At 45.8% G+C, this 23,912-nt stretch overlaps 1 protein-coding gene and 1 long non-coding RNA gene across 2 annotated transcripts; both read left to right on the top strand.

Annotated features, from left to right (window-relative positions):
• The first annotated feature begins 19,662 nt into the window (after positions 1-19,662).
• LOC125554782 (serine/threonine-protein phosphatase 7 long form homolog) lies at positions 19,663-20,181 on the top strand. The gene is made up of 3 exons (XM_048718205.1): positions 19,663-19,785; positions 19,866-20,104; positions 20,178-20,181. The coding sequence occupies exons 1-3, from the start codon at positions 19,717-19,719 to the stop codon at positions 20,179-20,181; spliced, it is 312 nt and encodes a 103-aa protein (XP_048574162.1). The 5' UTR covers positions 19,663-19,716.
• A 916-nt stretch (positions 20,182-21,097) lies between these two features.
• LOC125553900 lies at positions 21,098-21,700 on the top strand. Its single transcript, XR_007304254.1, has 3 exons — positions 21,098-21,147; positions 21,224-21,536; positions 21,620-21,700. It is a non-coding gene; the product is annotated as an uncharacterized LOC125553900 (long non-coding RNA).
• The last annotated feature ends 2,212 nt before the right edge of the window (positions 21,701-23,912 follow it).

Genomic DNA, 23,912 nt, shown 5'->3' with positions numbered 1-23,912 from the left:
CATGATGAACCTACGAACTATGGAGAAGCGATGGTGAGCCCAGATTCCGCAAAATGGCTTGAAGCCATGAAATCTGAGATGGGATCCATGTATGAGAACAAAGTGTGGACTTTGGTTGACTTGCCCAATGGTCGGCAAGCAATTGAGAATAAATGGATCTTCAAGAAGAAGAATGACGCTGACAGTAATGTTACTGTCTACAAAGCTCGACTAGTCGCAAAAGGTTTTCGACAAGTTCAAGGGATTGACTACGATGAGACCTTCTTACCCGTAGCGATGCTTAAGTCTGTCTGAATCATGTTAGCAATTGCCGCATTTTATGATTATGAAATTTGGCAGATGGATGTCAAAACTGCATTCCTGAATGGATTTCTGGAAGAAGAGTTGTATATGATGCAACCAGAAGGTTTTGTCTATCCAAAGGGATCTAACAATGTGTGCAAGCTCCAGAAATCCATTTATGGACTGGTGCAAGCCTCTCGGAGTTGGAATAAAAGCTTTGATAATGTGATCAAAGCATTTGGTTTTGTACAGACTTTTGGAGAAGCCTGTATTTGCAAGAAAGTGAGTGGGAGCTCTGTAGCATTTCTGATATTATATGTAGATGACATATTACTAATCGGAAATGATATAGAATTTCTGGCTAGCATAAAGGGATACTTGAATAAGAGTTTTTCAATGGAAGACCTCGGTGAAGCTGCTTACATATTGGGCATTAAGATCTATAGAGATAGATCAAGACGCTTAATTGGACTTTCACAAAGCACATACCTTGACAAAGTTTTGAAGAAGTTCAAAATGGATCAAGCAAAGAAAGGATTCTTGCCTGTGTTACAAGGTGTGAAATTGAGTAAGACTCAATGCCCGACCACTGCAAAAGATAGAGAGAAAATGGAAGATGTTCCCTATGCTTCAGCCATAGGCTCTATCATGTATGCAATGCTGTGTACCAGACCTGATGTATGTCTTGCTATAAGTCTAGCAGGGAGGTACCAAAGTAATCCAGGAGTGGATCACTGGACAGCGGTCAAGAACATCCTGAAATACCTGAAAAGGACTAAGGATATGTTTCTCATATATGGAGGTGACAAAGAGCTCATCGTAAATGGTTACGTTGATGCAAGCTCTGACACTGATCCGGATGATTCTAAATCGCAAACCGGATACGTGTTTACATTAAACGGTGGAGCTGTCAGTTGGTGCAGTTCTAAACAAAGCGTTGTGGCGGGATCTACATGTGAAGCGGAGTACATAGCTGCTTCGGAAGCAGCGAACGAAGGAGTCTGGATGAAGGAGTTCATATCCGATCTATGTGTCATACCTAGTGCATCGGGTGCAATGAAAATCTTTTGTGACAATACTGGTGCAATTGCCTTGGCAAGGGAATCCAGATTTCACAAGAGAACCAAGCACATCAAGAGACGCTTCAATTCCATCCGGGATCTAGTCCAGGTGGGAGACATAGAGATTCGCAAGATACATACGGATCTGAATGTAGCAGACCCATTGACTAAGCCTCTTCCACGAGCAAAACATGATCAGCACCAAAGCTCCATGGGTGTTAGAATCATTACTGTGTAATCTAGATTATTGACTCTAGTGCAAGTGGGAGACTGAAGGAAATATGTCCTAGAGGCAATAATAAAGTTATTATTTATTTCCTTATATCATGATAAATGTTTATTATTCATGCTAGAATTGTATTATCCGGAAACATAATACTTGTGTGAATACATAGACAAACTAAACGTCACTAGTGTGCCTCTACTTGACTAGCTCGTTAATCAAAAGATGGTTATGTTTCCTAACCATAGACATGTGTTGTCATTTGATTAACGGGACCACATCATTAGGAGAATGATGTGATTGACATGACCCATTCCATTAGCTTAGCACCCGGTCGTTTAGTATGTTGCTATTGCTTTCTTCATGACTTATACATGTTCCTATGACTATGATATTATGCAACTCCCGTTTGCCGGAGGAACACTTTGTGTGCTACCAAACGTCACAACGTAACTGGGTGATTATAAAGGAGCTCTACATGTGTCTCCAAAGGTACATGTTGGGTTGGCGTATTTCGAGATTAGGATTTGTCACTCCGATTGTCGGAAAGGTATCTCTGGGCCCTCTCGGTAATGCACATCACATAAGCCTTGCAAGCATTGCAACTAATGATTTAGTTGCGAGATGATGTATTACGAAACGAGTAAATAGACTTGCCGGTAACGAGATTGAACTAGGTATTGAGATACCGACGATCGAATCTCGGGCAAGTAACATACCGATGACAAAGGGAACAACGTATGTTGTTATGCGGTCTGACCGTTAAAGATCTTCGTAGAATATGTAGGAGAAAATATGAGCATCCAGGTTCCTCTATTGGTTATTAACCGGAGACATGTCTCGGTCATGTCTACATTGTTCGCGAACCCGTAGGGTCCGCACGCTTAACGTTACGATGACAGTTTCATTATGAGTTTATATATTTTGATGTACCAAAGTTTGTTCGGAGTCCCGGATGTGATCACGGACATGACGAGGAGTCTCGAAATGGTCGAGACATAAATATTGATATATTGGAAGCCTATGTTTGGACATCGGAAGTGTTCCGCGTGAAATCGACATTTTACCGGAATACCGGGAGGTTACCGGAACCCCCCGGTAACCTAATGGGCCTTAATGGGCCTAGTGGAGGAAGAGGAGGGGAGGCCTAGGGGCTGCCGCGCGCCCCCCCCCCCCCCCAAGTCCGAATTGGACAAGGAGGGTGGCGGCGCCCCCCCCTTTCCTTTCTTCCCTCTCCTCCTCCCCCCCCCCAAGTCCTAATCCAACTAGGGAAAGGGGGGAGTCCTACCCCCGGTAGGAGTAGGACTCCTCCGACGCGCCTCCTCCTAGGGCCGGCCGCACCCCCCCCCCCCTTGCTTCTTTATATACGGGGGCAGGGGGGCACCTCTAGACACACAAGTTGATCTTCAAGATCGTTCTCTTAGCCGTGTGCGGTGCCCCCCTCCACCATAGTCCTCGATAATATTGTAGTGGTGCTTAGGCGAAGCCCTGTGACAGTAGAACATCAAGATCGTCACCACGCCGTCGTGCTGGCGGAACTCTTCCCCGACACTTTGCTGGATCGGAGTCCGGGGATCGTCATCGAGCTGAACATGCGTGTCGGTGTCAAAACCGGCGGATCTCGGGTAGGGGGTCCCGAACTGTGCGTCTAGGATCGATGGTAACAGGAGGCAGGGGATACGATGTTTACCCAGGTTTGGGCCCTCTTGATGGAGGTAATACCCTACGTCCTGCTTGATTGATATTGATGATATGAGTATTACAAGAGTTGATCTCCCACGAGATCGTAGAGGCTAAAACCCTAGAAGCTAGCCTATGGTATGATTGTTGTATCTCTCTATCGACTAGCCTGGCCTCGGTTTATATAATGCACTAGAGGCCTAGGATAACAAGAGTCCTAGCCGAATACGCCGGTGGGGTGGAGTCCTTGTCTTGATCGCCAAGTCTTGTGGAATCTTCCTTGTATGCGGCAGCTGTCCGAACAGGCCCATGAGTATGCAGCCATGGGGGTCCTCGGCCCAATCCAACTGATCGGGAGATGATGTGATGAGTACCCCCTAGTCTAGGACACCGTCAGTAGCCCCCTGAACCGGTCTTCAAGTTAGGGACGCTCCTCGATTCTTCTGAACTGTTCTTCATCTTCGGTTGACGGTCTTGAAAACTGGTTCAACAAATCTTCTCATCTTCGATCTTGAGGATCGCCGAAATGCATTCGGTGAGTTTACACGTCGGGTATCCGAGGAGCCCTTTTAAGTTTTCGGCCTTTATCAATGCCTTGTTATTTTTATGCCACACCTCGGGTTTGAAGTTGTTCCCGGGAGGCAATGTCCTCTTGCATCCGAGCTCTAACACCGGACTGCATTCGAGGTATCTTTTGCGGTCGAGCATCAATGCCGGACCGCTTCCGAGCTCCAACGCTGGAATGTATCCGAGCTCCAACACCGGACTTTGTCCAAGCTCCAACGCCGGACTGTATCCGAGCTCCAACGCCGAACTATATACGAGCTCCAACGCCGGACAGTGTCCCAGCTCCAACGCCGGACTATATCCAAGGTTTCATATCACCTTGGTTCAAAAAAGTTGGAGTTTAGCCGAGCTTAATGCCGGAAATGCCCTCTATGGAGCCAGCCACTAGCACCCGAGCTTTATGCCGGACTGCTTCCGAGGTGGTGCACCACCCCGACTGTGGGCCGATTTTTTGTCAATATTTTTTATTATTGCAATTTATTCTCTGCTGAGATATATGGCCAGTAGCCCTCAAGGTGTGTATCGGTCTAAAACCCGAGATGCACCTGAAGGATGACGTAAGACCGCTGATCCCAGTAGCCGCTGAGACTCAGGTTGATTTGCAAGATCGGCCTGAGGATCAAGTCCTAACTCGGCAGAATACTTCGGGACACAAAAAGCGGCGTGCTTAGTCCTCGAGACTCAGGTTGGGTGCGGCCGACCAACCAGAGGATCAAAATCTCCTCGGCAACTGTATTGCACTTAAAATCTTCTGCATTGAATAGGCAATGCAGTAGCCCCCGAGACACTGGTCGGGTGGCAACACCAGATCAGGGGATCGATGTGCCCCTTTAATATTTGTAAATAATAAGGCCGAAGCCCAGTAGCCCCCGAGCCTTAATGCAGGCACGGGTGGCCGAATTAAGGATCGATATCCATAGTAAAATCAAAAATTATGTGTAATGACTCTATGTATCCAAGTACTTTACGTCATTAATGCTTGGATCCGCATTGTATAAAACTTTGTTGACCGACCATCGGCTTCCACCTCCTCGGCTAGTAGCCGAGGAGTGTATGTCCTACTTTATAAAGCCTTTATGAGGGCAAAGATTTACGACAAACAAGGCAATTTGGCCATACGGTTTTATGAACAAAGGTACGCAGAGATATATGTTATATTACTGTTTAACATAAGAAATGTCTTCCAAAGAAAATAGTCCCGCTATCGGTTCCTTTCTTTGGGTTGTCATGCTAAGCATGATCATGCAGCCTCAGCTCTAATGTAAGAGCATAATATCGAGGATTTAGTTTGGGAGGCCAGTTAATAGCCCCCGGTAGTGTTCGGCGACAGTCGAGGTCAAGCCATAAACACTTCGGCCATTGTTATGAATGGTCCGTCATTTAACACTTGTCATCGGATTGCTGACAAGTTTACGCTTATTGTGACAGTCAGTTTTTGGCTTTCTCCACTGAGGTGCTTAACCATGTGAGCTGGAAGCACAATCGCAGTGGTTCTCCCTTTGCACACCTAGCCGAACAAAGCGGAACATAGGAGGCAAGCGCAGGAGCCGGGCAACCCAACTATTGACCGAAGACACAATTCGAAACCAATGCATATATAGTGAGATCCGAGAATGTTTTTGCCGAATCTATAAAGGTGTCCGGCATTGCACTGCGAGACTTGTGCTGAAAACACATAAATAGTTTAAAAGTGCCATAAACTTGGAAAACCAAAAAAACGTCAGTAAAAACTTGACGTCCGAACAAGATCAAGTGTTCGGTGCCAATCCAAAAATTGGACTTTAGAAAAAAAAGTGCTTCTGTCGTGTTTTAACATGACACATCCTATCTCAAGACTTCAAGCGGGTCAACCTACGGCTTCAACCTCCTATCCCGAAGGCGGAGTACTTCTCGTTAGACCAGTTTAGCGAACTAAACTCGAGCGGTCACTAGAGAGAAAATGGGTTATCTGGCTATTGACCACACACTCACGTCGAAAAAGGAGCAATAGAAAAAGACTTTGCAACGACCAAGAAGAAAACACATTTACTATAAAATAGCTCATATAAATTTTAAGAGCCCCCAAGTGACTTGGGTAAAAGATTTTATGTATAATGATTATATGTACCGAAGTACTTATATCATATCTTTGTTCAACCGAACTTTAAACGCGTCTTAACCGACCGTCGGCTTCTCCCTCATCGGTCAAGGACCGAAAAGTGTTATGTACTCCACCTGTCGAGAATATTGACAGTGTTTCCGATAACCAGGCAACCGGGCCATAAGGCTGTAACAGACAAAGCGCGCTCAGGGAACTTATACTATATTACAGACGAAGTGTAAGAAGCATCTTCGAAGAAAATAGTACCCCCACCGATACCTTTCTTCGGTGCTCATTATTACTATGAGACTTGTGCAATAGATTTTTTGTACTCATGAGTTCCGTTGTGTGCCGACCATGATTGAAAACAATAAGAGCGCTAGCTTTCGGCTTCACCCAGTCTGAGGTCAGAGCTCGGAGGACCCGGTCGTGACAATCGCAGAGGTTCTCCCTTTACTCCCTAGCCGAACAATCGGGAACGTAGGGGTAAGCACAGGAGCCAAGCAACCCAGCTTGCAAATCACTTAAGTCAATATGGTGCATATTGTGGCGTAATACACGAACAAGGAACGAAGCCGTACAAGTATAATCATATGCAAGAGGAAATGCTTCATAAAGGAAGCCCCCAAATAAACGGGGTATTTGAATATGTGTGTCATAAACAAAGTTTGGACAAGGAAATTTTTTACAAGCAACTTTTTCCCAAAAAAGTATAATGCTTGGTCGAACCGAACACAAGTTAAAAATTAAAACTTTGAGCATGAAAGCGACTTAGCTGGTTAATGCGTTCGGCATTGATGACGCGGTCCGAGCTTGATGTGGGACAAGGTTCCATCCTCCAACACGGTCCTGAGGTGGCGGAGCGGAGAGCTCGACACGCCGAAGTGGTGACATAGCACGGTCAATGCAGACCGGTAGAGTGATGCCAGAGTCCCCAGATCATTTTCATGTGCACAAAAAGTAGTGCAAACCGGAGATAATAGTAATAATAATAATTAAAAAAATCGTTGCATAATAAATAATTTATGCAAAGTGAGTAATAAAATAAATATGGCCTGGCGCCGAAGTCAATGTCGATGCAGGGCGTCGGCGTGATGCGGTAAAGGCGTGACAAAGCCTGAATTCACAGGTCGGTCCGAGTTCCGGATGCGGTGTTCGCCAGACTATGTACGGAAACTGACCGAACCACCACACGACCATCGTTAATGCGGCCATCATTTGATAGACCTGTGTACAGATGATGGACAAACCAGAGTAATAATTCCTTGGGAATAATAAACCCACTAGGATTAATAGCACCTGGTTTATTTGTTGTAGCAATCCGAAGAAATGTGATTCCCAAAATTGGGACTCGATCCGCACACCCATTGCCTGAATGGCGATAAAGCGACGGTATGGCGATGCTGGCAAAGGTTGGCTCACCGAGGCAAAGCCCTCGGTCCAGCTAACATGACGGAGCTGGTCGGCTAGTGACGCCGAAGTCTCCGGAGTAGGTTGATGAAGAGATGGCGAAGCCCCCGGTCCAGCCGAGATGTCGAAGCCTCGATGTCAGCCGATGAGTCGAAGTAGGTCGGCGTGATGGACACCAGCTTGAAGAAGCAATAGTGCGGCCCTGCCGATGCAGGTCGTGACGTGGTCTATGTCGGCTTGATGAAGTGACCGTGCGGCGATGCCGGTATGCCCGCTCCGTGTAATCCATGGGGCGGCGATGTTGGTGATGATTTATCCTTCGCGATGCCGAACTCTTGTTCGGCTTGTCGAGATGATGATCGAAGGAATTGAGCTCGGCTCAATAAAGCGGTGACGTGTGTAGCGCAGGTCGGCAGCCGTGGAGCAATACCGCCGGACTGGTTTGACACCAGCGTGATGGTGAAGATTACCTTGAAGGCGGCTTAAAATTTTATGGGTACGTGTTTAAAAACAACGCACAATACCATAGAAGAAAATTCCTTAAAAAAGGTTGTCCAATATCACGTTCATAAAGAAACATGAATTCGGGTCGGATCCGTATTCGCGCAGAAAACAGATCCGAAAATTGGTCCACTCATCAAAAGTTTCCCGGAGTTTGAATCGTTGGATCGAGCTGAAATTTGGAGGGGTGGTAGATATGGGACTTACGCAGTAGATGAACGGTTGGATCTTCAAAAGGACCTCCGAGCTGGGCTATGGAGACCACACCCTACACTCGTCCAGATTCCCGTCCAGATTTGGTAGGGCTCCGGTATATCGTAGATTGTCGGAGGTTCCTCCATCGGAACTCGAAGAAATTTTCCAGGGTCGTTGTGGACTCAATTTCGCACAATTCCCCCAAAGGGATCGTCAAAGCGATGCTCTAAGAGGTGGTGGCAGCGGACACAAGTTTGCTGTTTGGAAAAACAGCACGGTCGCCCGAGGGCAATGTTGACATTGAGCCCCCGAGCTCCATGGATGATTCCTCCATGATCTTGATAGAGATCGGAGTTTATGTTGATGAAGGCCCTTGTCCGAACATGACGATCAGAGATGGAGCATGGTCCTCGGTCGAGCTAAGGTGACCAGTCGAGCCGGCGATAAAGATGTCGGCATCGCAGTTGACCTGCAGACGAGCCATCGATCCTTTTGCCGATCACACAGCGGAACTCTCAATGGAAGCACCAATGTCGGTGTCAAAACCGGCGGATCTCGGGTAGGGGGTCCCGAACTGTGCGTCTAGGATCGATGGTAACAGGAGGCAGGGGATACGATGTTTACCCAGGTTCGGGCCCTCTTCATGGAGGTAATACCCTACGTACTGCTTGATTGATATTGATGATATGAGTATTACAAGAGTTGATCTACCACGAGATCGTAGAGGCTAAAACCCTAGAAGCTAGCCTATGGTATGATTGTTGTATCTCTCTATCGACTAGCCTGGCCTCGGTTTATATAATGCACCAGAGGCCTAGGATAACAAGAGTCCTAGCCGAATACGCCGGTGGGGTGGAGTCCTTGTCTTGATCGACAAGTCTTGTGGAATCTTTCTTGTATGCGGCAGCTGTCCGAACAGGCCCATGAGTATGCGGCCATGGGGTCCTTGGCCCAATCCAACTGATCGGGAGACGATGTGATGAGTACCCCTAGTCCAGGACACCGTCAGTGTGCTAGAACTCGGAGGTGCCGTAGTTTCGGTGCTTGATCGGTCGGGCCGTCAAGACGTACGACTACATCAACCGCGTTGTCATAACGCTTCCGCTGTCGGTCTACGAAGGTACGTAGACAACACTCTCCCCTCTCGTTGCTATGCATCACCATGATCTTGCGTGTGCGTAGGAATTTTTTTTGAAATTTCTACGTTCCCCAACACAGAGGAGCTCAAGGACAACTGAGGTGCTGCTAGAATTACATCAGCTACTAACTTACATACATATAAAAAACTGCAGCTTTAGCTCCATGTAGTAATGACTAAGTATATTCTAATGCTCATAGACATTGATTACTATTTTTTACAGGTTAATTTAATCAATTCCTTGGCGTACTTTAGTAAACGAGGATATATTGGGTGGTCTCCGACAACCCGACGACAATACAAAGTCGTCGTAGTTGGATTGTGTTCATGTAACACTGAAACTTGACATAGTTAGTATAAAAAGGTTTGGTTTACTTTCACTATGTTACTGTTCAGTCTATTTTATAAACATGTTGATTAGCCATTCTGGCAAAGAGGCATCTTCAGTATTTCAGAAATCTCTTTTCCAGAAACTCCAATTCTCCTCATAAGAATTGAGATGCCCAATATTTCTCAATTTGCTGACAAGGTTGTAATATAATCACGTTTCGCTATTGACGTAATGCTATATTCCTTGACTGGTAGCAAACCCTTTAATTGCATCTGTACTAAGCATTCTTTCCGTCTATATCTCCTCATGATTTTTTTAATAGCTGTAGTGGTGTTCTTATTATTGTTATTTTCCAGAATTATTGTCATTTCACAGATGGTATAAACCTTGTTGATGGCTAACTTATAGAATAGCAAACCTGGCTCATGGCTAACTTATAGAATAGCAAACCTCGTTCATGGCTAACTTATACAATAGCAGAAACTGATTTGAAAAACCATCAATCTCAGGAACACTCTGACCATGTATTTGATTCTGTTAAAGACCCAATGTATCATGTGGTCCTGTATCTCCTGATGTTGAGCTATATAGACTGGTATTTCCAGTAAATTTTATTGACAGGCACTTCGGCGTCGTTAACAATTGACAGGCACTTTGGTGTCTCAGCAACCAGGTCGCCACCGACCACCACGGTGGCTCGCAACGATGTCCTCCCACCACCCTATGTACAACCAGCGGCGAGATGGGCGGGAACTCTTTGGCGTGCCGGCACACAGGAACGACACACGCCGTACAACCTGAAGGACACATTCGTCAGGCTTGACTTGACCCTCACCGACGCCACCTTGCCACCTCTGTTGCTGGAGATCAGCCGAAGACTTAGCTTGTTGCCGCTTTGCTTCAATGGTTGCTTTAATGCTCTTGGACTATTCGTAATGAGCAGTTGATGGTGCTTAGACGAAACAATTGATTAAAAATGGGTAGTGCTGTGCCGGTGGTCATGTGTCCGCTGACTAACTGTAAAACACCTAAGATGATTTTTCAGGACTTGATACATTCCAATTACTTATTGGCGTCTTCTTCTTACTGTTATACTTGGTTTTACTTAGTAATCTTAAGATATTTGTTCGATTTATAATTGTATGTAGAGAACAGAACCCGACCTTGCATGTGGCCGGTTTAATTTGTTTAATGAAGAAATTAGTTTTAAAATGTTCACAGTTTTACACATGTTCACACTATTTTTGTTTCAAAAAAATATGTTTGCACTTTTTCAAAATTGTTTACTGAAGAAATTAGTTTTGAAATGTTCACAGTTTTACACATGTTCACACTATTTTTGTTTAAAAAATATGTTTGCAATTTTTTAAAAATCATAAAAAGTTTCAAGAAAAGTTTCATTTTTACTAAAAAAACATTTGGAAATGTACAAAGAAATCAAAACATTCTTTAAACAAAAAACACTTGTTAAAATGCGTTTTTTAATGTTCTAGTTTTTATAAATGTTTATTGTTCTTAAAAGAAGTATTCCAATTTTTATGTAAACCTTAACTTCTATTAAAAATAAAGAAATTTTCATGTTCTCCAGAAAAGCCAAATAATGATTGACAAACTATTCCATGCAAAACTGCTCTTCCATCTGATAAAGACTTGATTCTACAAAAAGTAATAATCAGTTTTACCTTATTATTATCGATGTTTAATAAAATTGAATATATAAAATGGTGCACAATGGAATATGAAGCTGGTTGTTTCTTCTTTTTGCCCGGTGCAACGCATGGGCATTTGTACTACTCCCTCTGTTCACTTTTGTAAGTCGTTTCAGACAACTCTAAATAGGCTGTTTTACACATTGTCTGAAATGTCTTCAAGGTCTTATAAAAGTGAACAGAGGGAGTAGTAAGTTTCTAAAGGTTGAGGAGTCTGCCTGCCTCAAAGATACAGTTGAGCTTAAAATATGAAAACGCGCTCGAGCATTTCCTATTTGACTACACGCCATACATACATCAAGTGGCCTGCTGGCGTGAGTGAAATCACCAAGGTTCCCGCAGTCAAATAGGCATGGAGTCTGCTAAAAAAAGGACAGACATTGGAACTGCTGGAACAAAAGCAAGTATGGCAATGGATCGGATTTGGATCGGGTTGAACAATATTAAATCCATATCCATATCCATGAAAACAGTTTTTGTCCATTCACAAAAAATTCATGGGTGATAAATTGTGTCCATGTCCAAACCCAATGGATATCCATACTCACTGGATATCCATTGGGTCCTCTCAAGAAATATAGGGAAAAGTCTGAAAAAAACCTTCAATTCGTACCCCGAGTCTGAATCAAACCCCGAATTCGAAATCCCTGAAACTGTCACCCTGATCTCTCTGATCCTGGTTAATCCCGGCTGATTTATGCTAACAAGTCACTTTTGAGAACGGGATCGCTTACGTGGCAGGGATTAAGGGAAATAAGATGCCACGTAGTGCTGACAGCGGGCCTAGCTTAGTAGTTAGCTCGTCGGCCACGCGGGGTTCAGAAGGGGGCTCGAGGTGGGGAATTTTTCAAGGATTCGTCGGCGGCATAAATCAGAGGAGAGCACCACCGCCGCCGTGGAAGTACACGAGGACGTGCGGCATGAATCAGAGAAGGCGGGCGGGCGACGAAGGAGGGCACCACTCACAGGTCTTCCTCCTCCGGCGCAGCGTACCCTAGAGGTGGGGGCGGGCGGCGGGCGGAGGAGGGCGGGCGGCGGGCGGAGGAGGGCAGGCGAAGGAGGGCGTACGAGCCGGCGAACAAGGTGCCCCGCTGGATTTCGTGGAGTGATGACAACGCAGGAAGAAGGTACTACTGCTGCGTCTATGAACTTGCAAGCTCTCCCTCTCCATATCTTGTTCTGTACCAATTTTGCTTCTTCTTTTCCTGTTGTTGGTTCTGATTCAATTTACTGTTGAATCTGTAATCAGAGAGATGGTAGTGACTATTTTCTATGGCATGATTATCCTTGCAGCCCATTCATCAGGCACCTGCCTTTTGATCTTCGAGATGTACGGAGCAGGATTGAGGATGAACTTGATGGACAGCAAGCATGGTAGAGAAAGGTAGCAGATGGTGCACACAGACAACAAGTTGAAGTGATGAGGGAGAGAGTTGCAGCAGCTATTCCACTGATTGAGAAAGTAGAAGAGAACAATGTTGAGATTGAGGCATTGAGGGGAACACTAAATTAGCAAGTGACTGGGTGCTGTAATGCATTTGGCACCCTTTTGTAAGACCAACTAGCAGAATATGTCCATTATATAATGGAGATTTGTAGTACTGTTGACATCTTAACAGAGATATTGGCCAAATGGAGATTTGTAGTACTGCTGACATCTTAACTAGCAGAATATTGGCCAAAATAGAGATTTGTAGTGCCATTTTAGAAAGAAAAAAAATTAACACATAAGTGCCAGGCAAATAGCATCATTAACAGTGACACACATAACCACCAGTACATTGGCCATACTGACTTAAGAATTTAAACCAAAAGGACATAACAACCAGTTCTGTAGTACTACTGACATCTGATTTAACATACTAATAAGACGAGAGAAGAATGAGTAAAGCATGATCAATTCTTTGATTTTTTCTTGGCTTGCACATTATTTTTCCTCGGAGCCTTCCTCTTCCCTCCACTTGGTCCTGCTTCTGCTTGATCTTTTCCTTTGCTCTTGGCCTGTTGGCTTGCTCTGATCTGAGCATCAGTGCTTGCTTGCTGGAGTAACAAAAGACAGTACATAAGCATCTCAAACAATACTCGACTAATTGGGAAGTGCAAAAGTGTTTACCTCAGTTGCCTTAATTTTCGTCCCTGTTTTCTTCAGGAAGGCATTTTTCTTCTGCCCTTTTTCAGGATTTTTTTTGCAACCTGTCTTGTTGTGACCCTTGTGGCCACACATGCTGCAAGTAATTTTAGTGCCATGCTTTGACATTTTCTTGCCTTTTGGTGCTTCTCCCTCTTCCCTCTTCCTGTCATTCTTCCTAGGCCTACCAGGCATACTCACATAACCAGGTGCTTGTGGTCTAGGCTTGTCAGAGATAGGCCATCTTTCCTCACCTTCAACTGGCTCCAAATAGTGCTCGTATACTTTCTTAAATTGCTCAAGTGAATAACATTTGTGAATGAAGTCAGATACTTTTTTTCCACACTTGTATATGGCACTGATGGCATGGCAGCAAGGTAGCCCTGCCAGCTGGAAATAACCACAGGAGCAAGTCCATTTATCCAAATTAACAGTATAGCTCCTGCCTCTGCCACTCACATGTTTTACCTCAAACCCTTCCTTCCCATTCCAGAGCACATCACAGAACTGAGTCAATTTGATGGCCACCTTAAGCTTCTTGAAAATGTTTGGGCATATCTCTGTATTACTAGCAGTCCACTTGTCACTCTTGGTTCTGTTCTCTTGAACTCTAAGTGTCATCTTGTGCCTAATCTTCTCTAGCATAGAGATGATAGGATAGAATCTGGCCTCAATTATAGCATTGTTGAAGGACTCACATAGATTGTTATCCACCGAGTCACATAGGGATCCAACTGGAAAGAATGCTCTAGCCCAATGCTTAGGCTCTGTATTCATGATTTCCCTCACACCTTCAGGTGTATCTTGAGCTAACTTGGCCTTCCTATACATGAAATCCTCTCTGTTTGCAGCCTTGGAAATTGCCCAGAATTTCTTTTGCAGAGCATGCTCTCTAAACTTCTTTTTCCAGTTAGCATAGATGTGTCTAGCACACATTCTGTGTTGTGCCTTTGGTAGATAGTCTTTCATGGCACTTAGCAACCCCTGCAGAGATATTTACATTAGTATTATAAGTACTTGATAGCATAATTAGTCGAGGCGACTAAATGTAGCCAACATAAGCTTAAATTGAGTAGGTCGTGCTCCGTTAAGGCGACTAAACCTAGTCGACATGATTACAAATTAACAATATGGAGAGAAGAATATACCTTCTGTTGATCTGAAATGAAAACCCAACCTTCACCTTGATCATTAATATCCAAGTCCTTTATAAGAAGACCAATGAACCATTCCCAAGTTTCTGTTGTTTCCTTCTCCACCACTGCCCAAGCTACTGGATACATTTGGTTATTAGCATCTCTACCAACAGCACAAAGAAGCTCACCATGGCATGCTCCTTTGAAAAAACAACCATCAAGTCCAATCACCCTTCTACATGCTTTAAAACCTTGTTTCATAGCACTGAAACACACATAGAAGCTCTGGAAAATATTTTGCTCCATATTAGTAGGGTCCAAGCCAACAAATATTGTACTTCCAGGATTGCTCCTCAGCAGTTCTAGCTGGTAATCGAATACCTTGGTGTACTCCTCTTTCATACCTGCTAGTAGTTTCTCTGAAACAATCTTCTTGGCAGCCTTACACTTGGATGTTGACACATCAGCAAAGAAATCTTTAAGAACAGTAGCTTTAATGCTGTCAATCTTCCATGTGGGGTTGGCTCTTAAGATGTGCTCATACCTTCTTGATATAACCTTAGCGGTAACAAGATGATTGTCTCTATTAGGTGCACACTCATGTTCAGATTCAAATGTTAACACCTGGAACCTAGAACACCTGGTAGTCTTAGCACCATATATAAGCCATGGGCATCCAGGCCATCCACACTTAGCCCTGATCCTATCTTCCTCTGATTTCATGAATATTATACTTCTAAATGTGAGCAGTCCATATTTTATTAGCGCCTTTCTCATCTGCTCCTTGCTCCTGAAAACCATCCCTAAACCGAACATTGGAATGTCTGCCTTTGGGTTATACCTGGGGTACTTGCTCTTCCTCCTCACAACATGGCCATCATGATCACTATCTTCATCATATGAATAATCTTCATCGTCCGAATCAAAGTGATCTTCTCCTATCACCTCTTCAACATTTGCAACTAAATCAATTGGAACAGCACCTGTTGGATTTTTCTGTGCCCACTTCTTAGAATCTCTAATTCTCTTCTTAAATGCCTTTGCTTCTTCCTTAAGTTCCACATACTCTTCCTCTAGTCCACTGTCGTCACTACCTGCCACATAATCACTATCTTCACTGCTTGAATCACTGTCATGTTGAGACTCACTGTTATGTTCTTCTCTTTCTGGTACTCTTGGTTGCTGAACTGTTTCATTAATCATCCTACTTTCTGACCCAGGATTGAGCACTTGAGAGCTTGCTTTCATAGCATAAGTCACTTGTGAACTCTGTCCATACTGAACTCTGAAACTCTCTCTCACTCTCCTCCTTACAGGGCTGGCAATAACTGAAGTTATAACTCCAGTGTCATCTGGTACAAGCACATGCTCATTTGTGTCAGACAATCCATTAACATTGGCAACAGTGAAGTCCACTTGTTCTTCAGCACTGATGATAACATCAGGTGCTTCCTCACTATCTCCCTCTTCCTCATTCTGTATCTCTTCTTCAAAATCGCTCCCACTCTTTTCAGTTTTCTCATGTTCCTCTCCAAAGTACTCAACATATACATCAGCCACTCCTCCATCAGCTGTGTACTCTGACATTTTCATACAACCAGCATCATTGAAAAGAAACATCAAGCCATCTGAAAGTTCTTTACCTGGCAGCAAGAAATAAAGCTTCATGGCATCTTTGTATGTGATATGATCACCTAAATGCCCTGTGATTTCCGGTAAGGACAATTTGTCCCTTTCTATCTCTGATATTTCCTCATCGCCTCCTACATAATCTAACTCAGGACCAATCCGGACAAATTGCCCTCCAAAGTGAAAGCGGACATACAGTTTCTCGCTCGGATCCATGATTACAGAAAGAACACCTACAGTAATACAGATAAATTAAGTACCCCATGGACAATACAACTTTTGACAAGGAACCACACACTAAGCACAAACCACTAACTTTTTCTGTAAAATACATGGAATCCTCAACAACCACCACTATCTAAAACCCTAGCCATATGCACCAAACGGCGGCCCATGCAAATAGGAAAACACTGGGAGGGGGCGCACATTACCTGCGTCTATTCCACCAGCGGCGATCGTCTTGCCTTCCTGATGATCAGCCGCCGTTCACCATCGTCGGCGCGCCTGAAGTTGAAGATACGAGCGAGATATAGGGAAGAACAAGAACGGAACAGAGATAGAAACGGGGGAAAAGAAGGGCCGGTCTGGTGGTGGGTTTAAGAGGCGACAAGTATGGCCCGTAGTCAGCCCAGTTGGTCATGATTTCCCCTCCATATCTGCCACGTAAGCAATTCCATTCTCACAAATGAACATTCAGCCGGGATTAGCCAGGATCAGAAAGATCAGGGTGACAGTTTTAGGGATTTCGAGTTCGGGGTTTGATTCAGACTCAGAGTACGAATTCAAGGTTTTATTTAGACTTTTTCCAGAAATATATATTACACATAACACAGTGTTAACATAAGCTTCTTCATTCTTCACCTTGTGGTAGGCTAGGCCTCACTTATGCTAAACATCAACTTCTGGTAAATCAACATCCACTAACAAGCTAAGATCATTTAGTATTTTTCTAATAGTTGTGAATGACGAGTCATTTAATAAGGAGATAAAAATAAGGAAAGGGGCATTGAAGTATGTTACAGAGGGGATTGAATGTCAACTAATAAAAGTCACGACGGAGATTGTGCAATTTCTTTTACATGTTTTAGATAACAAAGTGTAAAATTGCAGTGGGACATGTGACTGTGGGGTAGGGATAACAGATTTTGGCCCATTAAGTCACACTATCGGGTCGGGTTTGGATATATCCACGGATACAATATTATATCCATGCCCTACCCACGAGCAACCGGGTCGGATTTGGGCGGCGTCCATGGACACAAAAGCATATCCAGACCCTATCCATTTGGGTCGGATATCCATGAATATCCATGTCCATGGGTAAAATTGTCATCCTTAAACAAAAGGCTTGGAGTCGTAGACAGGAGCAATGGAGCAACAGGGTGCAGGAGCAATGGAGCATGCATGGCCCTATTATGTCCCGGTCGATCGATCGACTAGTGCGGTTCGTGCGTGCGCGCGCGAGTGCCTTGCTTTAAGCGTGGCCGCTTTCTCTGACGAGCCGTCTATTCAGTCGCCGTCCGCCACTGAAAGGCGTCAGTGTCGCGTATGTGCAATGCAGTGCAGCGGGGAAACTTTAAGTGTGGAGTATGTAGCGTAGAGTCACTCTCGCGGACGGGGAATCTTCCCCTGGTGTCTGCCGGAAACAGGGGTTTGCGTCGCGGCTCCGCCGTTGATCTCGGGATCGACGGCGCCGGTTGGTTCGGAACAGGCCTGGCGGTGAAATTTCTGCGCGGACAGGGCCCGTCGTCCGCCGTACGTGGTCTAATCAACGGTCAGTAGACGTGAGAGAGATGTCCCCTTGTTGCTACCATGCTGTCATTCTTCGTTGAACATCTGTCGCTTGAGGTGGAGAATGAGACTGGTGAGGGGTGACCATGTGAAGATGTTTTTTCAGTTTTTTTAAGGGGTAAATGCTGTACTTTATTGCTCAAAGTTCAGAGGCATTGTTACAGATTCCTGGCGCTCTGTAAGCCAAACATGTCTACCTTGAACACACGCACGTGTACTGGGTTTTTTTTTTCTTCTTCTGTTGAGCGGCACACATGTGCTGGTGAAGTGGAAAGTTTAGAGACACTCAGCAGGCTACCGGAAAGCCCAATCACTTACCAGCCGTCCGTGCTAGGCCCGAGCCCTCCTCGACCCAGCAAGCAGTACCATGTATGCACAGGAAGAAACCACGACCTACATAGATACATCCAGCCAGTGAACCAGAGTATTCTCCGAGCTCCACCTAAGCTGCTGGCGGTGGCCGGCTGGATCGGAGGCAGAGGAGCGCATGTGGCGACGCCGTGCAAAGCCGCGCGCACAATGGAGCACGGCATGCACTGTGTCGCTGCATGTTCCTTCCTGTCCATTATTGGTGGTCCAGTCCGGTCCAGAGCCTCGAGCGACGCCGATCCATCGCGCGCGCTGGCCGAGACAAGCCACATGCGCTGCCATGCCGGTGCCGCTGCCACTGCCACACAAGGCGAGCTTTAGGTTTAGCCCGATCGATCGCCTGCACGGCACGGCCACCACGGCCGTCGGTCAGGCAGGCAAGAGCCCGGGCGGCCGGCCGTACGCGTCGCATGCATGCAGATGCGCGCATGAGATTTGCACTGGTGAGTGGGTGGTAGGATACGTACGGGCCAGGCCAGACCCACGCACCAATTATACATGCAGCTTTAGGTCGTTCGCAGTCGCCGGGCGGTTCATCCATGTGATGGGAAAACGAGGCAGAAATCACATATTTGATCTAAGGGCCAAACCAAATCATAAACTGACCTTGTTTCAAAAAAAAATCACTCTGCTGATCCTTTCGTGTTGCGCCCGACAGCTGGGCGCCACACACTACTATGCAGCGTCTCTCTCTTGGGCGTCGCACCTCCTACCAGCGTGACAACCTGGTTCAGGTGCGGCCCCACAGACAGCACTGCAGCGCCTCAGACTTAGAGCCACACTTGTAATGTGCAGCGCCTAGCTCTTGGGCGCTGCACAGTGAGTTAAAGCGCATCGGCCCAGCCCGGCCAGGCAGTTCTTCCCCCTCTCCGCTCTCTGGACAGAGAGCAGCGGCGGCGCCCCCCTCCCCTCCCCCCCCCCCACATCCCTCTCAGATCTGAAGATTTGATCCGTGGATTCGATCTCCAATCCATCCTACTAGGTAAACTCCTCCGTTCCCTTTCTTTTCCTCCGTAAATTTGTTGCCATTTTAGAGATTTGTCCAAGATTTGATGGAACCCTTGATTTGCTTGATTTAGGATGTGTAGTCATAGTGGTAGTACCGTAGTGTTGTTGCTTAGTTCACAATATATAGTTCTTGTTAGTGAAACCCTAGATTGTTTTGTTTATATATATATATATGTGTGTGTGTGTGTGTGTGTGTGTGTGTGTGTGTGTGTGTGTGTGTGTGAGATGCCTATTTATATAGATAACAATGAGATGTTGAGTTTTGTAGAGATATATGATCTTTTTTTAGATATATATTAAATGTTGATTTTATTTGAAATATTAGATGTTGAGTTTATTTGAACACATATGACATATTCATTGTGTGAGAAGGAGATGTTGAGATTCTTGTAATTGAACACATATTAGATGTTTAGTGTATACCGATATTTGAGATGAAGATGAACTCATATATGTTTATTGTTTGAACTTTGTAAGGATGGTTTGGCTTCTCGACGATGTCTACGACACGAAACACCGGGCCTACATGATGCGCGAGAAGGAGATGGTAATAATGAGTAATCTAAATATTTTGCCTTAAGTTGAAATTTACATGCCCTAAGATTTGTCATTACTTGTTTTTTGCAGAAGCTTGAACCTTTGAAGATTCGGTATCACGGGGTCTCTGGTCCTGCCATGCCTTACGACGAGCGGTACACACCGTACATCAAGCAGGCAGGACTACTCCTGTGGATTCAGTTGGTCAGCCGGTCCACGCCGAATCTGAACGCTCCACTGGTGTCCGCTCTTGCTGATCGGTGGAGGCCGGAGATGCATAGTTTCCATCTTCGGACTGGGGAGATGACCGTGACGCTCGAGGATGTCTCGTTGATAACCGGTCTTGCTATCGACGGGATGCCTCTCTGTATGAGCACCGATTCTGATGGGTGGCCCGAGCAGATGATTGCTCTTATCGTTATGGCTCCTACCGAGGCTGAGGCTGATGTAGAGGAGGGAGAAGAGAAGAAGAAGAAGGAAAGGAAAGCACTCGGAGCTGCTTTCACGTGGATTCAAACTCACTTTGCGACGTGCCCTCCGGATGCCACTAATGACGTGATCCAGACACATGCTCGTGTCTACATGTGGTATGTTGTGTCGAGGACTTTGTTTCCTGACTCCACTGGCAAGAACGCTCCATGGATGTGGCTGAAGGCGTTGATCGTCTTCGATAGCAAATGGAGCTGGGGTTCAGCGACTCTTGCCTACTTGTACCGACAGGTAGTTGGTCTGTTTTGTGATCAACTCATTTCTTCATTAACAATGCAAGCTTGCTGTCAAGTTAACATTGTTTTTCTTTCATATGCAGCTGGACGATGCGTGTTGCAGGATCACAGATAGTGCAGGCATTGGTGGTAATATGCTTCTACTTTCTGTATGGAGCTGGGAGCGTGTGCCTGTTGGACGCCCGAAGAGCGTCAGGTTTAATCCTTGGTATGAAGATGAAGATGACGAATTACGGCGCCCCACTTGGGCTTACAAGTGGGATGTGGTTTCCGAGATGACGAACGATGTCAATCTCATGTACCAGAAGTACGTTGCCGAGTTCGACACGATTACGCCTGAGCAGGTAACGAGGTCATTACTTCAGTCATTTCTCATGTTTGCCTGAAAAAAATTCACCAATTTTGCATTGTTGCCCTATTTCATAGGTGGAATGGCAGCCATATGGCGCCGATGACAGACTTGGGTACACCCCGGAGTTTACCATCAACCCGATGTGCTTGCGGGGTAGGGATCTCTGGCGTATGCGGTGCCCACTGATATGCAACTAGGCTGTTGAGTTTCATTTGCCACATCGCGTGTGTCGTCAGTTTGGTCTATTCCAGCCTCACCCGCCGGAATGGGTGGATACGGACAAAGCACTTCATAGGTAAGAGAGCATGAACCGTATTGACTAAGCATCGTCACTCCTTGATTTTGCTAATGTTTGGTTTTGTACCATGCAGGTTGGACAGGAGAAGGCAGCGGAAGATAAAGGACTGGGACAAGCATCATGCTTCGTATGTTACCCGCTTCCAGCTTTGTGTGGAGGAAGCTCGTAGCAGTGCACGCGCCAAGCTTCGTGAGCATAGTCCACTTGCTTTTGATAACTACATACGATGGCTTCTTGAAAATACTCGAGTTGAGATATGCCCGCAGACATATAATGAGGATATTCTTGAAGAACCCGTAAACTTTGAGGATCTATCAAAGGGGAAGTACAACAGAGATGTCAGGGTAGGGCACGGAGTCCCTGCTGTTCCGGTGATTAACTATGTGGTAAAGTGTTTCTTCTTTACTTTCCTGTTGGCCGTATTACACATGTTTGAATGGCTAACGTGTTCATTCTTTCTCATCCGCAGCGCACCGAGATCAAGAAAGCAGCTGATGAGAGCCAGTCTATTCTGGAGGAAACACCGGTTGGAAAAGGCAATGATGATGGTTCACTACGAGCATTCCTTAAGGTACAAATCGCATTCACTATGAGAGGTAGTCTATGTTGCGGAGTTTCATATCTTCCACACTTGTTCATGTTACAGTGTCAGGCCAGGAAGTTAAGGCGGTTATCGAATCTTCTCGGTTGCCGTGATCCCGAAATTGATGAACCATCTGCCTCTAGGTCTGGTACACCATCGGACCCCTCATCTCATCATCAGAGGGACGATGTGAGTTCCTCATATGCTTATCAGGATGATGAGGGTGCGGTCACCCAAGAGGTATGACTAATCCTTTAGATGTGATTCTCATTTGATTACGACGTCAGTCTTCACCATATTGTTTGATTATGTGATAGGGCGATGAGCTTGATGATGACATGACTTTCGCGGACGCTCAACTTCGGTCCCCATATGTGTTCAATCCTAGGCAGCCCAGACGCCGGTACACGCCCAAGGACTTTGACAGCAGAGACAACCCAAAGGTGGTCGTAGGGACCTCGCGGATGGCTAGCTTAGATCATGAGGCGGAGGCGGAGGCGGAGGCGGAGGAGGAAGTGCAGGAAGAGGAGGCTCGTCCACCCAGGAAGAAGAAGATTGCCTGCAGGCGTGGCACCAGGAACACGCGCGAAAGGCATTAGTGTTTGTTACTATGGAAGTGCACTATGGTGTGTGGCGCCTCTCCCTTAGGCGCTGCACGGCTGGACATCCCAGTCCAGAGAGCAACAGAAGCGTTCCAGTAGCTTTTACACCCAAAAATTTGCTAAGTCAGTATGCAGCGCCTAAGGGAGGGGCGCTGCACTGTAATGTGCAGCGCCTCGGCCTTAGGCGCTGCACTATCTGCTGTTTTCATATACAAAGTGATTTTTATGTTTTGTAATTCACATAAATGGCACATAATCATATCCAAATAACATGTACTAGTCAAAAAACACAGAAATAAGACATAGCACATATAGTAGCCCAAATCACATACTCATACACACATAGCAATAGAGTTGTCCAATCACATAGTCATATACAAACATTTAGCCAAAAAGACATAGTCATTTACGTCTCATATCACATAGTAGCACACATTTTGGTTCATAGAAAAGGTCATGGTCCTTGTCCCTTCTTCTTCCTCTCTTCTTCTTCTTCTCCGTCTTCTTCTCCCTCCTCCGACCACCAAGGGAGCTCACCTTTCGCCTCCGTGTCCTCCACCCCCTTCATTGTTTCCATACCTATGAAAATATCAATATAATAGTTAGTCACACAATGTAAAATGACAACACAAGCATTGAGCCAAAAGAACAAGATCATAGTAAGTCACATACGGCAATGGTCCATTGAGCCAAGTGAACATTCCTCCACCACGGTCGCCGCCAAGGCCAAGATCACCACCACGGCCTCTACCACCACCACGGCCTAGACCACCACCATGGCCTCTACCACCACCATAGCCTCTACCGCCACCACGGCCTAGACCACCACCACGGCCTCTGCCACCACCACGGCCAAGACCATCACCACGGCCTAGGCCTTCACCACGGCCAAGACCATCACCACGGCCTAGGCCTTCACCACGGCCTCTACCACCACCACCACGGCCTAGGCCTTCACCACGGCCAAGACCATCCCCACGGCCTAGGCCATCACCACGGCCTCTACCACCACCACGGCCTCTACCACCACCACGGCCTCTTTGTTGCCTAGTGCCTCGTTGGCTTGTTTGACTTGGTTGGCTACTCCTTGGTTGACTTGGTTGGCTATCATTTGCTTGGCTTGTGCTTGCATCATTTTTCTTTGATCTTTTTCTTGATTTGGGACAAGTTCTTGTGTTGTGTCCCCCATGACTGCAGTCCCCACAACAAGATTGCTCACGAGGCTCTTGGAATTGGCCGGTGCCGTATTCTCCACCGCCACCACGGCCCCATCCGTCCATGTCACCTCTAAGACGCTTTGTCTTACGTCTTCCCCGTCTAACGACCTTCAATTCCGGGTCCGGCCATAGTTGAACTCCATGATACTCCGGCCATTGTGATTGGTCCAAGTATGGCTGAAACCGGGGAGCCCATGTATTCTTTACCGTCATGATTGAGAACTCGGACTCCCTCATGGTAAGACGGTGATTGACGTCCACATTCCTAACACGGGCTACATTTAACAAGTGCGAGCATGGGAGATGAAGCAACGATGGCCTCATGCAGCTGCAATCACACCGTGTTAGGGAGACCTTGAA

This window comes from Triticum urartu, chromosome 4, assembly GCF_003073215.2.
Source record: "Triticum urartu cultivar G1812 chromosome 4, Tu2.1, whole genome shotgun sequence".
Lineage (NCBI taxonomy): Eukaryota > Viridiplantae > Streptophyta > Magnoliopsida > Poales > Poaceae > Triticum > Triticum urartu.
This window is presented reverse-complemented; position numbering and strand designations above follow the sequence as displayed.

Bases quoted from the DNA above. Each gene is read 5' to 3' on its own strand.
- LOC125554782 (XM_048718205.1), top strand. From the start codon at position 19,717: ATGGTTTGGCTTCTCGACGATGTCTACGACACGAAACACCGGGCCTAC. The intron at 19,786-19,865 runs GTAATAATGAGT...TGTTTTTTGCAG, and splicing joins TGATGCGCGAGAAGGAGATG to AAGCTTGAACCTTTGAAGAT.